Here is a 16,125-nt window from a genome sequence, read left to right as displayed (position 1 = left end):
GATAGTAGGAAGAGTGTAGTGTAGCAATTTTTTAACCAAGATCAGAATGATCAGTCAAAAGTTATCTGTAAGAAATGCTCCAAGACCTTTAGCAGAGAGAAGAATCTTCAAAATTTAAATAGAACGTGCATACTTAGACATTTAACCACCATGCACTTGCAAGCCTGGACTAACTACGAAACGTCCCGTACCGTTGGTGCACCTGCTCGGAGTGAAGGTAGTTAGCAATGCTACATTGCTTCCCTCACTGTAAGCCCACCGGTTAGGACACCACCAGCAGCAAATGTGGAGGTATCGTCGTAAGGCCAAAGCAGTCAGGGAATCATAAGATTATTGGTAGGAAAGACTCTATGTTGGCCAACAACAAGAATACCATAACAAACTCTCTCTCAAACCGCCATGTCCACCACCACCACCGCTAGTTCCACCATATGCAGCTCTCCAGTCCAGCTCACCCTACAAGAGACTCTCGTAAGGAAAATAAAGTACTCATCCTCTCATCCGCGTACACAGGATTTGAACTCCCACATTGCTATACTAATCTCATTACAGATGATGCCCTACCGTTTGGTTGAAAGCGAAGCTTTCAAAGACCTGATGGCCCACGCAGTACCACACTATGACCTACCCAGTCGACACTTCTTTGCGAGAAAAGCCATCCCAGCCCTCCACCAGCATGTCAAAGACCGCATTGTCCATGCCTTGAGGCAATCAGTCAGTGGAAAGGTGCACCTCACAACAGATGCGTGGACCAGTAGGCATGGCCGGGGACATTACGTGTCCATCACGGCGCACTGGGTTAATGTGTAGGATGCAGGGTCCACAGGGGGCAGCCATAGTGCGACAGTTCAGCCTATCCCACAGTCTCAGGAAAAAGTTGGCATATGGCGTTCGCCACTCCTCCTTCTGCCAGTGTTGCACACGGGGTGTCCCATTATCGAACAGCTAGTGGTAAGCGTCAGCAGGCTGTGTTTCAAATGAAGTGTTTGGGCGACAACAGACACACCGCGGAAGTACTGGTGGAGTACTTGCAGCAACAAACTCAGTCATGGCTGGGCAGTGTATATCTTGAGGCAGGCAAGGTATTCAGTGATAACAAAAGGAATTTTATGGCTGCCATAGCCCTTTCAGAACTGAAACACATACCTTGCCTGGCTCACACCTTTAACCTGGTGGTGCAGGGCTTCCTCAAAAATTATCCAAAGTTACCAGCCCTGCTCCTGAAGGTGCGAAGACTTTGCTCGCACATCCGCCGGATGCCCATACACTCCAGCCGTATGCTGAACCATCAGCGATCGCTGAATCTTCCCCAGCACCGCCTAATAATCGACGTTGCAACAAGGTGGAACTCCACACTGCACATGATTCAGAGGCTGTGCGAACAGAGGCGTGCTGTTATAAATTTGTGGGAGGATACACGGGCAGGCACTTGGATGGCAGACATGGAGTTGTCTGGTGTGCAGTGGTCGACGCCATCATAAGCATTAACATCCCACTTATGCGTCTGCTGATGCAAAGTTTGACGCACATTAAGGAGCAGGCGTCTGCAGCCGAGGAGGAGGGAAGCCTTGATGACAGTCAGCCATTGTCTGCTCAGGGAACTGTCCAGGACGAATTGGCGGACGAAGAGGATGAGGAGGAGGATGATGGGGATGAATATGTATGGGAGGAGGATGATTCTCAGGTGGCAATAGAAACTGGTGGCATTGCAAGGTCTGGTACAGGTTTATTGAGGGACACTTGTGATGTTGATTTGCAAGAAAGTGGGCCTCAACCCAGCAGAAACAGTTAATTCACACCTGGAACATTGGCCCACATGGCTGAGTATGCCTTGCGTATCCTAAAAAGGGACCCCCGCATTTTTAAAATGATGACCGATGACGACAACCGGTTGGCCTGCCTCCTGGATACAAGATATAAAGGAAAACTGCAAAATATCATGCCACATGAGAACCTAGGTCAAATATTGGCTACCAAACAAGCAACTCTTGTAGACCGTTTGGTTCAGGCATTCCCAGCACACAGCGCCGGTGATGTTTCTCACACGAGCTGCAGGGGGCAACATGGCAGAGGTGCTAGAGGTGCAGAAATCCGAAGTGGCGTTGGACAGAGAGGTTTTACGACAAGTTTGTGGAATGATTTTGCAATGACCGCTGGCACGACAGGGACAGAGGCATCGATTCAAAGTGACAGGAGACAGAATTTGTCCAGTATGGTTACAAACTACTTTTCCGCCCTTATCGATGTTCTCCCTCTCAGGTCATTCCCCTTTGATTACTGGGCATCTAAACTAGACACCTGGCCTGAATTGCCAGAATATGGATTACAGAACCTCGATTGCCCTGCTGTCAGTGTGCTTTCAGAAAGAGTGTTCAGTGCTGCTGGTTCAATACTGACCGAAAAAAGGGCACGTCTGCCTACCTAAAATGTTGATTAGCTAACCTTCATTTAAATTAACAAATCATGGATTTTACATTCTTTTGCCCCACCTTCCCCTGCTGACACGTAGCTTGCCTGAAAGATGACTTGCTTTTGGGGGGAGACATTGAACCCTAACTCTGGCCCTGTGGGATAACACAACACTATGAACATGGAAGAAAGTGTCTGCCTGATATACGACGCACTAGCAGTACAGCTGAATATATACTGTGTGAGAATTTGAATCTCCATTTTTTGGGGGGAGACACTGAACCCTAACTCTGGCCCTGTGGGATAACACAACACTATGAACATGGAAGAAAGTGTCTGCCTGATATACGACGCACTAGCAGTACAGCTGAATATACACTGTGTGAGAATTTGAATCTCCATTTTTTGGGGGGAGACACTGAACCCTAACTCTGGCCCTGTGGGATAACACAACACTATGAACGTGGAAGAAAGTGTCTGCCTGATATACGACGCACTAGCAGTACAGCTGAATATACACTGTATGAGAATTTGAATCGCCATTTTTTGGGGGGAGACACTGAACCCTAACTCTGGCCCTGTGGGATAACACAACACTATGAACATGGAAGAAAGTGTCTGCCTGATATACGACAGACTAGGAGTACAGCTGAATATACACTGTGTGAGAATTTGAATCTCCATTTTTGGGGGGGAGAGACTGAACCCTAACTCTGGCCCTGTGGGATAACACAACACTATGAACGTGGCAGAAAGTGGCTGCCTGATATATACGACACACTAGCAGTACAGCAGAATATACACTGTGTGCGAATTTTATTCTCCCTTTTTTTTTGGGGGGGGGAGACACAGAACCACAACTCTGGCCCAGTGGTATAACAGTAAACTATGAACGTGGCAGAAAGTGGCTGCCTGATATATACGACACACTAGCAGTACAGCAGAATATACACTGTGTGCAAATTTTATTCTCCCTTTTTTTTTGGGGGGGGGAAAACACAGAACCACAACTCTGGCCCAGTGGTATAACAGTAAACTATGAACGTGGCAGAAAGTGGCTGCCTGATATATATGACACACTAGCAGTACAGCAGAATATACACTGTGTGCAAATTTTATTCTCCCTGTTTTTGGGGGGGAGACACAGAACCACAACTCTGGCCCAGTGGTATAACAGTAAACTATGAACGTGGCAGAAAGTGGCTGCCTGATATATACGACACACTAGCAGTACAGCAGAATATACACTGTGTGCAAATTTTATTGTCCCTTTTTTTGAGGGGGGAGACACAGAACCACAACTCTGGCCCAGTGGTATAACAGTAAACTATGAACGTGGCAGAAAGTGTTATGATCCTAGTGGCAAGGATCGCAGGTAGGACTAGCTAAGTACTGAACAGACGACTAGCTCTGGGGAGGTGGTAACTAGATTGACCGCAACCTGATCCTATCCGCAAACAACTATAAGTAGCCGTGGAACGTTACCTGAAATCCTAGACGTCTCTTCACGGCCTGAGAAACTGACTATTCCTGGAGGGAAAGAAAGTCCTCTCTTGCCTCAGTGGAATGACCCCAAAGATATAGAATAGCCCCCCCACAAATATTAACAGTGAGTTAAGGGGAAAGCACAAACACAGAGATGAAATTAGATTTAGCAAATGAGGCCCGCTAATACTAGATAGCAGAAAATAGGAAGGGAACTGTGTGGTCAATAAAAAAACCCTCTTCAAAATATCCACGCAGAGATTGCTCTCGAGCCCCCGCACCAACTAACGGTGCGGGGAAAGCAACTCCGTACCCCAGAGCTTACCAGCAACAAGAATTCACATATTAGCAAGCTGGACTAGACTCATCATACACAGAAATCATATTGCAGACAGATGAGCAAAAAATATTCAAACAGAACTTAGCTTATCCTGAAGAGGCAGAAAACGAGATAGTCAGGAGTAATCAGAATAGCACTGAATACATTGACAGCCGGCAACAAGTGGAAGTGAAGCAGAGCTAAATAGGAGCCTCCCTGGTGAATAACGAGGCAGCTGATCCAGCCAGACCCGCAGGATAATAAACCAAACCACCAGGGGGAGCCAAAAAACCAAAGTCACACAATACCATCTGTGACCACAAGAGGGAGCCTGAAAACGGAGTTCACAACAGTACCCCCCCCTTGAGGAGGGGTCACCGAACCCTCATCAAAACCCCCAGGGCGATCAGGGTGAGCCACATGGAAGGCACGAACCAAATCGGCCGCATGAACATCAGAGGCAACAACCCAGGAATTATCCTCCTGACCATAGCCTTTCCACTTAACCAAATACTGAAGCCTCCGTCTAGAAATACGAGAATCCAAGATCTTCTCCACCACATATTCCAATTCTCCCTCAACCAGCACAGGGGCAGGAGGCTCAACCGAAGGAACCACAGGCACCACATACCTCCGCAACAACGACCGATGGAACACATTATGAATAGCAAACGATGCCGGGAGGTCCAAACAAATGACACAGGGTTAAGGACTTCCAAAATCTTATAAGGACCGATAAACCAAGGCTTAAACTTAGGAGAGGAGACCTTCATAGGAACAAAGCGAGAAGACAACCACACCAAGTCCCCAACGCGAAGTCGGGGACCCACACAGCGACGGCGGTTGGCAAAGCGCTGAGCCTTCTCTTGTGACATCTTCAAATTGTCCACCACCTGATTCCAAATCTGATGCAACCTATCCACCACAACATCCACTCCAGGACAGTCAGAAGGCTCCACCTGACCCGAGGAAAAACGAGGATGAAACCCTGAATTACAAAAAAAAGGTGAAACCAAAGAAGCAGAACTAGCCCGATTATTAAGGGCAAACTCGGCCAATGGCAAAAAAGTCACCCAGTCGTCCTGATCAGCAGAAACAAAACATCTTAAATAGGTTTCCAAAGTCTGATTAGTGCGCTCGGTTTGGCCATTCGTCTGAGGATGGAAGGCCGACGAAAAAGACAAATTAATGCCCATCTTAGCACAAGAGGTCCGCCAAAATCTAGACACAAACTGGGATCCTCTGTCGGAAACAATATTTTCAGGGATCCCGTGCAAACGAACCACATTTTGAAAAAACAGAGGAACCAACTCGGAGGAGGAAGGCAACTTAGGCAAGGGCACCAAATGGACCATCTTAGAAAAACGATCACACACCAGCCAAATGACAGACATTCTCTGAGAGACAGGGAGATTTGAAATAAAATCCATGGAAATGTGCGTCCAAGGCCTCTTCGGGACAGGCAAAGGTAACAACAAGCCACTGGCACGAGAACAGCAAGGCTTAGCCCGAGCACAAATTCCACAAGACTGCACAAAGGAACGCACATCCCGCGACAAGGAAGGCCACCAGAAGGACCTAGCCACCAAATCTCTGGTACCAAAAATCCCAGGATGGCCTGCCAACACCGAAGAATGAACCTCGGAAATAACTCTGCTGGTCCATCTATCCGGGACAAACAGTCTCTCCAGGGGGCAATGGTCAGGTCTATCCGCCTGAAACTCCTGCAGCACTCGTCGCAAATCTGGGGAGATGGCAGACAAAATCACCCCTTCTCTGAGGATACCAGCTGGCTCTGAATCACCAGGAGAGTCAGGCACAAAACTCCTAGAAAGAGCATCAGCCTTCACATTCTTCGAACCAGGCAGGTATGAGACCACAAAATCAACACGAGAGAAAAACAATGACCAACGAGCCTGTCTAGGATTCAGCCGCTTGGCCGACTCGAGATAAATCAAATTCTTGTGATCAGTCAAGACCACCACACGATGCTTAGCTCCCTCGAGCCAATGTCGCCACTCCTCAAATGCCCACTTCATAGCCAACAACTCCCGATTACCAACATCATAATTCCGCTCGGCAGGCGAAAACTTTCTTGAAAAGAAAGCACATGGCTTCATCACAGAGCCATCAGAGCTTCTCTGCGACAAAACAGCCCCCGCTCCAATCTCAGAAGCATCAACCTTGACTTGGAAAGGAAGGGAGACGTCTGGCTGACATAAGACCGGAGCCGAAGAAAACCGGCGCTTCAGCTCCCAAAAGGCCTCCACAGCCGCAGGAGACCAATTAGTAACATCAGAACCCTTCTTGGTCAAATCCGTCAATGGCTTAACAACACCAGAAAAATTAGCGATGAAGCGACGGTAAAAATTAGCAAAACCCAAGAACTTCTGAAGACTCTTAACAGATGTAGGTTGAGTCCAGTCATGAATAGCCTGAACCTTGACTGGGTCCATCTCAATAGCAGAAGGAGAAAAAATGAAACCCAAAAAAGAAACCTTCTGGACTCCAAAAAGACACTTTGAGCCCTTCACAAATAAAGCATTGGCACGCAGGACCTGAAACACCATCCTGACCTGCTTAACATGAGACTCCCAATCATCCGAAAAAAACAGAATATCATCCAGATACACAATCATAAATTTATCCAGATATTCGCGGAAGATGTCGTGCATAAAGGACTGAAAGACAGAAGGAGCGTTAGAAAGTCCAAAAGGCATCACCAAGTACTCAAAATGGCCTTCGGGCGTATTAAATGCAGTTTTCCATTCATCACCCTGCTTAATACGCACAAGGTTATACGCACCACGAAGATCTATCTTGGTGAACCAACTAGACCCCCTAATGCGAGCAAACAGATCAGATAACAATGGCAAAAATTACTGAAATTTGACCGTGATTTTGTTTAGAAGGCGATAATCTATACAAGGTCTCAGAGAACTATCCTTCTTAGCCACAAAAAAGAACCCCGCACCGAGAGGGGAGGAGGAGGGGCGAATAAGTCCTTTCTCCAAAGACTCCTTTATATAACTCCGCATAGCAGCATGCTCCGGCACTGACAAATTGAAAAGTAGTCCCTTAGGAAACTTACTACCAGGAATCAAATTTATAGCACAATCACAATCCCTATGAGGAGGTAGAGAACTGAGTTTGGGCTCATCAAATACATCCTGGTAGTCTGACAAAAACGCAGGGACTTCAGAAGGAGTGGATGAAGCAATTGACACCACAGGAGCGTCGCCATGAATTCCCTGGCAACCCCAACTTGACACAGACATTGCTTTCCAATCCAGGACTGGATTATGAGTCTGCAACCATGGCAGGCCCAACACGACAACATCATGCAAATTATGCAATACAAGAAAGTGAATCACCTCCTGATGAACAGGAGTCATGCACATGGTCACTTGTGTCCAGTACTGAGGTTTATTCGTAGCCAATGGTGTAGCATCAATTCCCCTTAGTGGAATAGGGAATTTTAAAGGCTCCAAAACAAAACCACAGCGCCTGGCAAATGACAAATCCATCAGACTCAGGGCAGCACCTGAATCCACAAAAGCCATAACCGGGTAAGATGACAGGGAACAAATCAGGGTAACAGACAAAATAAACTTAGGCTGTAAAGTACCGATGGTGACAGATTTATCAATCTTTTTTGTGCGCTTAGAGCATGCTGAGATAACATGAGCTGAGTCACCACAGTAAAAGCACAACCCATTTTGCCGTCTATAATTTTGCCGTTCACTTCTGGTCAGAATTCTATCACATTGCATAGACTCAGGTGTCTGTTCAGAAGACACCGCCAAATAGTGCGCAGGTTTGCGCTCCCGCAAACGCCGATCAATCTGAATGGCCAGAGTCATGGACTCATTCAGACATGCAGGCGTAGGGAACCCCACCATGACATTCTTAATGGCTTTAGAAATACCTTTTCTGAAATTTGCAGCCAGGGCACACTCATTCCATTGAGTAAGCACCGACCATTTCCGAAATTTCTGACAGTACACCTCTGCATCATCTTGCCCCTGAGAGAGGGTCAACAATGCCTTTTCAGCCTGGTTCTCAAGATTAGGTTCCTCATAGAGCAATCCAAGGGCCAGAAAAAATGCATCCACACTGAGCAATGCAGGATCCCCTGGCACCAATGCGAAGGCCCAATCTTGAGGGTCACCACGCAAGAAAGAAATTATAATTTTAACTTGCTGAACGGAATCACCAGAGGAACGAGGTTTCAAAGAAAGAAACAATTTACAATTGTTCTTAAAATTCAGGAACCTAGATCTATCTCCAGAAAACAACTCCAGAATAGGTATTCTAGGCTCTGACATAGGACTGTGAACAACAAAATCCTGAATACTTTGTACCCTTGCAGCAAGATGATCTACACTGGAGGCTAAACTCTGAATATCCATATCAGCAGCTGAACTCAGAGCCACACCAAGATTAAGAGGAGGAGAGAAGCTAGACACACAGCAGCTAGACACACGGCAGCAAAAAAAAAAATTTCTCCAAACTTCTTTTCTCCTGCTTCTGCCATGCAATTAACACTTTACCGGCCGGCTGTACTGTTATGATCCTAGTGGCAAGGATCGCAGGTAGGACTAGCTAAGTACTGAACAGACGACTAGCTCTGGGGAGGTGGTAACTAGATTGACCGCAACCTGATCCTATCCGCAAACAACTATAAGTAGCCGTGGAACGTTACCTGAAATCCGAGACGTCTCTTCACGGCCTGAGAAACTGACTATTCCTGGAGGGAAAGAAAGTCCTCTCTTGCCTCAGTGGAATGACCCCAAAGATATAGAATAGCCCCCCCACAAATATTAACGGTGAGTTAAGGGGAAAGCACAAACACAGAGATGAAATTAGATTTAGCAAATGAGGCCCACTAATACTAGATAGCAGAAAATAGGAAGGGAACTGTGCGGTCAATAAAAAAACCCTATTCAAAATATCCACGAAGAGATTGTTCGAGCCCCCGCACCAACTAACGGTGCGGGGGAAGCAACTCCGTACCCCAGAGCTTACCAGCAAAAAGAAATCACATGTTAGCAAGCTGGACTAAACTCATCATACACAGAAATCATATTGCAGGCAGATGAGCAAAAAATATTCAAACAGAACTTAGCTTATCCTGAAGAGGCAGAAAACGAGATAGTCAGGAGTAATCAGAATAGCACTGAATACATTGACAGCCGGCAACAAGTGGAAGTGAAGCAGAGCTAAATAGGAGCCTCCCTGGTGAATAACGAGGCAGCTGATCCAGCCAGACCCGCAGGATAATAAACCAAACCACCAGGGGGAGCCAAAAAACCAAAGTCACACAATACCATCTGTGACCACAAGAGGGAGCCTGAAAACGGAGTTCACAACAAGAAAGTGGCTGCCTGATATATATGACACACTAGCAGTACAGCAGAATATACACTGTGTGCAAATTTTAATCTCCCTTTTTTTTGGGGGGAGACACAGAACCACAACTCTGGCCCAGTGGTATAACAGTAAACTATGAATGTGGCAGAAAGTGGCTGGAATTATTATTTAAAAAAATAAATAAATAACAAGCTCCCTACAATGAGCTCAGGACAAGTATGGCAGCAATAAAAAGGACTGCTGAACACAAAAATGTGGACAAATAAACAAGACAGGTAACTGTGCAGAAAGGAGCAACAGGAATTTTGCTTTTAAAAAAAGCAGTTGGTTTGCACAGCACCGTGCACATAGCTATGCAGCTGCTGCACTAAAATACGACCTCCACTGTCCCTGCACAAAAAGGTGGTGTGGGACAGTGAAAATCGCTCCAGCACAAGCGGTTTGGGGGTTTATATTTCCTCCCTAACTCTGTCCCTGCTTCTGACTAACTGCAGCAACACCTCTCCCTATGCTCAGATCGGCAGAAGTAAGATGGCGGTCGGCGTGCACGACCCTTTATACCCCCTGTGACGCCGCAGACAGCAAGCCAATCACTGCCATGCCCTTCTCTAAGATGGTGGAGACCGAGACCTATGTCATCCCGCTGCCCACACTCTGTGTCCTCCTTCATTGGATGAAAAACGGCGGTGACAGCGTCATATGAAACGCGACTTTGGCGCTCTGATCGTGTACCGCATGGCCGATCCCACACTAGGATCGGTTCGGGTTTCATGAAACCCGACTTTGCCTAAAAGTCGCCGATTTATGAAAATGACCGATCCGTTTCGCTCAACCCTACATGCCACCCCAAAGTGCGTAATTCTTCCTGCACCTTGGTACCCATGTTATGTGATTGTAGAGCACCGATGGGTTGTAATGTCATTCGAGCCTTCTGTGAATGATAGCCAGTGGAGATCGTGATTTCTGTCATACATAGCAGTACTGATAAACTGCAATATACAGCACAAGCGATTGGCAGATCACAGCTTCCAGTCCCCTAATGAGACTGTTAAGTCAAATAAAAAAAGTGAACTTTTTTTTTTCAATATAGTAAAAAAAAACAGAAAACTTCAAATCACACCCATTTTGATCCATTAAAAAAAACCAAAACATATACTTGGTATCTCTGCTTTTATAAAAGTCCAAGCTATCAAAATCGAAAATAAATTAATCCGATTGGTAGACAACATAATGAGAAAAAAAGTAATGCCTTAATTACATTTTTTGTTCACCACAAAATTCCAATAGAATGCAATAGCGAGCGATCAAAACATTGTATGTACCCCAAAATGGTAGCAATCAAAACATCAGCTCAGGGCACAAAAAATTAGATATTGCACAGGCACATTTCCGGAAAATTGAAAACGCTTTCGGTCTTGGAATTGACCTTGACATTAGCAAAACATTTTTTTTCTTACAAATTTCTGAATTTCTTTTCACCACTTAAATAATAAAATCCTATACATGTTTTGTATCTGCATACTTGTGTGGACCTGGGGAATCATATCATCAGGCCAGTTTTACCATATATTGAATATGCTAACTAAGGAACACAAAAAACTATTGCGGCATTGCACTTTTTTGCACTTGCATTGTACATTATTTTACAGAATAAAAAAAAAATACAAACTGTTTTGTGACAATTCTAGGACTAACACATCATTAGATTTTTGATTTTTTTTATGTTTATCTTTGCAACTCTAAAAGACCGGACAATTTCCTAATTTCTTATTTAAATTGCTATGTTTTCTTTCCTATAGGTGCCATACAGTCGGTGCTCAGAACAGTGTTCTCCAGGATCAAGAAAAGCTGTCATAAAAGGACATCACATTTGTTGCTATGACTGTATCTTGTGTTCTAATGGAGAAGTTTCCAATAAGTCTGGTAATAGAAGATAGTAATGCTGGAAACAAAATGTGGAAAATAAAATATTAATCCCTTTATGACCTTAGGATTTTCCATTTTTGCATTTTCATTTTTTTGCTCCTCTTCTTCCCAGGGCCATTATTTTTTTTGTACTTTTGGATGACACCATTAATTTTACCATATAATGTACTGGAAAACAGGAAAAAAAATCAAGTGCGGTAAAATTGCAAAAATAAGTGAAATGCCACATTTTTTTCACCATGTTCAATAAATTATCATATTAATGTGATTCTCCAGGACATTATATAGGTTATTTTTTACATTATTATTATTTTATGTTAAGTGGTTAAAAAATCCAAAGTTTGAAAGAAAAAAAGGTGCCATTTTCTGAGACCTGCAGTGTCTCCATTTTTTGGGAGCTGGGTCTGGCTTATTTTGTGCACAGTGAGCTGACATTTTTATTGATACCATTTTGGGGTAGTAATGATGTTTTGATCGTTTGTTTTTGCATTTTATTGTGACGACTAGGGTTGAGCGACTTTTATTTTTATAGGATCGGGTCGGGTGTCACGAAACCCGACATTCTCAAAAGTCGGGTCGAGTGAAATCGGCCGATCCTATAAAAAAGTCGGGGTCGGGGTCGGCCGAAACAAGAAACCCAATGCAGTGCAATGGGATACTATGGTTCCCAGGGTCTGAAGGAGAGGAAACTCTCCTTCAGGCCCTGGGATCCATATTAATGTGTAAAATAAAGAATTGAAATAAAAAATATTGATATACTCACCTCTCCGACGCAGCCTGGACCTTACCGCTGGTAACCGGCAGCCTTCTTTGCTTAAAATGAGCGCGTTCAGGGCCTTAGATGACGTCACGGCTTTGTGATTGGTCGCGGTCGCCCATGTGACCGACACGCGACAAATCACAAGCCGTGATGTAATTCTCAGGTCCTAAATTCCTAGAATTAGGAATTTAAGACCTGAGAATTACGTCACGGCTTGTGATTGGTCGCGTGGCGGTCACATGGGCGTCCGCGACCAATCACAAAGTCGTGACGTCATCTAAGGCCCTGAACGCGCTCATTTTAAGCAAAGAAGGCTGCCGGTTACCAGCGGTAAGGTCCAGGCTGCGTCGGAGAGGTGAGTATATCAATATTTTTTATTTTAATTCTTTATTTTACACTTAAATGTGGATTCCGATACCGATTTCCGATATCGCAAACATATCGGAACTCGGTATCGGAATTCCGATACCAGATTCAGAAGATCGCCGACCTCATGGCCACCCCACACAGGGGTCGGGTCGGGTTTCATGAAACCCGACTTTGCCAAAAGTCGGCGACTTCTGAAAATGGCCGACCCGTTTCGCTCAACCCTAGTGACGACCAAAAAACATAATTCTGGAGTTTTGACCTTTTTTTCTCATTACTGTTTACAGATCAGATTAATTCAGGTTATGTTTTGATAGAATGGGCGTTTCTGGACACAGTGACGCCAAATACGTGTATTTTTATATTTTTTTAATGTTTTATTTTGAATGGTCCAAAAGGGGAGTGATTCAAAATTATAATTTTTTAAATTATTTTAAAATATTTTTTTTCTTCTTTTTACTTGCCTTTTAGGAGTCTTGAAGCTCCAGTGATCTGACCGCTTGTGCCACACACAGCATGGCTACAGCCCTGCTATCTGTAGCAAAAATCATCATGTTCTATGAACACTGACCACAGGCTAGTGTTCATAGTAGACCAGCAATGACAAGCACAAGGGTCTTCTGCAGACACCCTGTCATCATGCCAGCCCATCGGCCTCCTGAGATCATGTGACAGGGGTTAGTGAAGCACTTCTGGCACGATTGTGTTAAATGTCTGACAGCGGCATTTAACACACTAAAAGCTGTCGATGGATTGCGATTCCACCGGGGGCTGGAAAAGATGTGGGCTCAGCACCGGAGCCCAATTCACAGTAAAAGGCATGACTTATGACAATGCACATGGTGACTTTGTGTGTATCAATACGGTCAATAGCTCTGTCGGTGCATACACCCTAATTCTTTTTTGCAAGCAGTTCATATGGGAGCCCTGACAGGCCAATAAATATTGAAGAAAATGCTGTGTGAATCTCATCTGATTCAAAATTTTTGTGATTCCACTTGTGAAAATACATCAGCAGAGTATGGCTGCCGGCTGGCAAAATGGCAAATTCTTAAGCATTGTAGAGGGCCTGCAAAAGAGTTAAAAATAATTATTTTTTACCTTGCCGCTAGCTAATCCTACCATTGCATTTTCTAATCTCATATTCCACGGGCTCCAATGCCCCTTTCTCTTCTGTTCATCATGATATGTGACATTCTCTTACAAGTCTTCTTTCACTGTGGGCACCAAGCTGAGTAGACCTAAGGTGATGCATGATCTTGTGTCAGAATGGCATTACGTGTGTCTCCTGAGCTACCAACGTGGCCACAGGTGAATAACATGGTGATGTTTTAATGTAGTAACATCACAACTTGCATCATCTGAGGCCCACAAACATCCTCTGAAGTTAATTATGCTACTGATTGGGTTGGCTCCTGACCCGCTATTAGTCATAGTAATAGGAGCTGGAGGCAGCGAAGTGTTATGCACTTTTGGGGAAACTGGCAGTGACAGAAAGGGGTTTATAAGTGTATTGCCTGGCTGTCGCTAGGAATAATTATATCTCCCTCACTTCAGTGTGTGCCCAATAGCCAGTACATAGCAGGCAGCCTTTCTGGTGACTAATTATCCTAGGAGCAGTTTCCTGACTGACCTGAGGGTAAGGGGGGTGCCAGAGAGCTCCAAATCAAAGTTCCAAACTGGAACTGGGAAGTGGAATATAAATAAAATCCATGAAGAAAGAACTGGGGCGACCAAACACCCCCGTTCAAGACAGCAACACTCACAAAATAATATATTTTTAGGTAAATTTGGTTTTTATCAAAAATATTATGCAACAATGAAAGCACAAAAAAGAGATTTCTGGCCATTGGTGCCAAATTAGTCCTTGTTGCTGTTTTTTTCCAATACAATTCCATTAAATATTCTCAAAACGTTTCTTTTTACATTTGTTTTGCTTTTCTAATACTTACATTCTGTATTTTAGATGCTGAAAATTGTGAAAAGTGTTTTTACACCGAATGGCCAAATGAGGCAAGAGACAAGTGCGTCTCTAAAGTTATTGAGTTTCTCTCTTATGACACTGATGTAGTCGCCTATGTCTTCTTACTCTTGTTAGTTTTATCTTCTACTACAATTACATTTCTAATTGGAATTTTTATATTTTTCCGGAACACTCCTGTTGTCAGAGCTAATAATCGGAACCTCAGCTTCATCATCCTTGTTTCTCTGAAGCTCAGTTTGCTCTGTATTTTCTTCTTTATCGGTAAACCAGTGGATATAACTTGCATGCTCCGTCATATCACCTTTGGGATCATCTTCACTGTTGTGTTGTCATCAATCTTGGCCAAGACCATCATGGTTTGCATCGCCTTCAAATCTACCACACCTGGCAGCTCCTGGAGGAAATGGCTCGGTGTTAAACTTCCTAACTTTATAGTGCTGATCTTATCATCTCTTCAGGTCCTGAATGCAATACTCTGGTTGTTGTTTTCTCCTCCATTTCAGGAGCTAGATATGGACTCATATCCTGGAAAGATCACCATTCAATGTAATGAGGGCTCAAGACTGGCCTTCTATGTCATGTTGGGTTATATGGGGTTTCTGGCCGCGGTGAGTTTACTTCTGGCTTTCATGGTGAGGAAATTACCTGATATCTACAATGAAGCCAAGCACATCACCTTCAGCATGCTGGTGTTCTTCAGTGTCTGGATCTGTGCCATCCCGGCCTATCTGAGCAGTAAAGGAAAAGATACAGTTAGTGTAGAAGTTTTTGCCATATTGGCTTCAGGTAATGGGATAATGATTTGTATATTCTTACCTAAGCTGTGGAATATACTGGCAAAATCAGAATTGAAAAAAAAGGCAATTATTAGAAAAATAAAGCAGAATAGCATAGGTAAGTTGCATGCGTTGTCATAACTTGATAAACTTTTTCTTTATTCCTAGCTGGCCAGATTATAATTTGAATGGCATGAATACAGGTTAAGAAGCTATTAACGATTGGCTGCTACTGCAAAGGAAACCCACTGTTGGTCATGCTTTTTCTCAGTACATAGATTACAATGTACCAATGCATGCAGGTCATATGAATTGTTACGCTAATTCCAAGAGCCATAACTTTTTTCAGTTGATGCAAGCATCTGCAGGTTTTTCAGTAATTTTTTTGAGGGACAGATTCATGTTACTGCAAAATGTACTTGAAATTTATAAGTATCGTAAAATGGTGGACAAAATATATTACTCAAACATTGTTTGTTATGCTTTCATTTAAAATATATCAACTTTTAATTATGTTAAAATACTAAATATTATTCCACATATCTTAAAAATATTTATGAAATTTCAAGTGTAGTACTTGTCATAATGTTTCCCGAACTGTGCCAATCTTTGGAATTATCATAGCAACTCACCATAAATGTTCACCATAAATGCTGCTAGAGAAGAATGGTGGCTGCATAGCATAGTAAACATCCTCCAAGTGTAGAACAATCTTCGGTCTTAAATG

At 43.9% G+C, this 16,125-nt stretch overlaps 1 protein-coding gene across 1 annotated transcript in view; it reads left to right on the top strand.

Moving 5' to 3' along the window:
* The window catches only part of LOC143800778 (vomeronasal type-2 receptor 26-like), a 32,097-nt gene extending 16,511 nt beyond the window's left edge, over window positions 1-15,586 (top strand). The window contains exons 5-7 of the mRNA XM_077281210.1: window positions 11,386-11,509; window positions 14,605-15,516; window positions 15,567-15,586. Of these exons, the coding sequence (XP_077137325.1) occupies window positions 11,386-11,509; window positions 14,605-15,516; window positions 15,567-15,586 (1,056 nt within the window). The remainder of the gene's footprint in view (window positions 1-11,385; window positions 11,510-14,604; window positions 15,517-15,566) is intronic.
* The last annotated feature ends 539 nt before the right edge of the window (window positions 15,587-16,125 follow it).

This window comes from Ranitomeya variabilis, chromosome 1, assembly GCF_051348905.1.
Source record: "Ranitomeya variabilis isolate aRanVar5 chromosome 1, aRanVar5.hap1, whole genome shotgun sequence".
Lineage (NCBI taxonomy): Eukaryota > Metazoa > Chordata > Amphibia > Anura > Dendrobatidae > Ranitomeya > Ranitomeya variabilis.
Note: the sequence above shows the minus strand (reverse complement) of the source record. Positions and strands in the feature narration are given on the sequence as shown.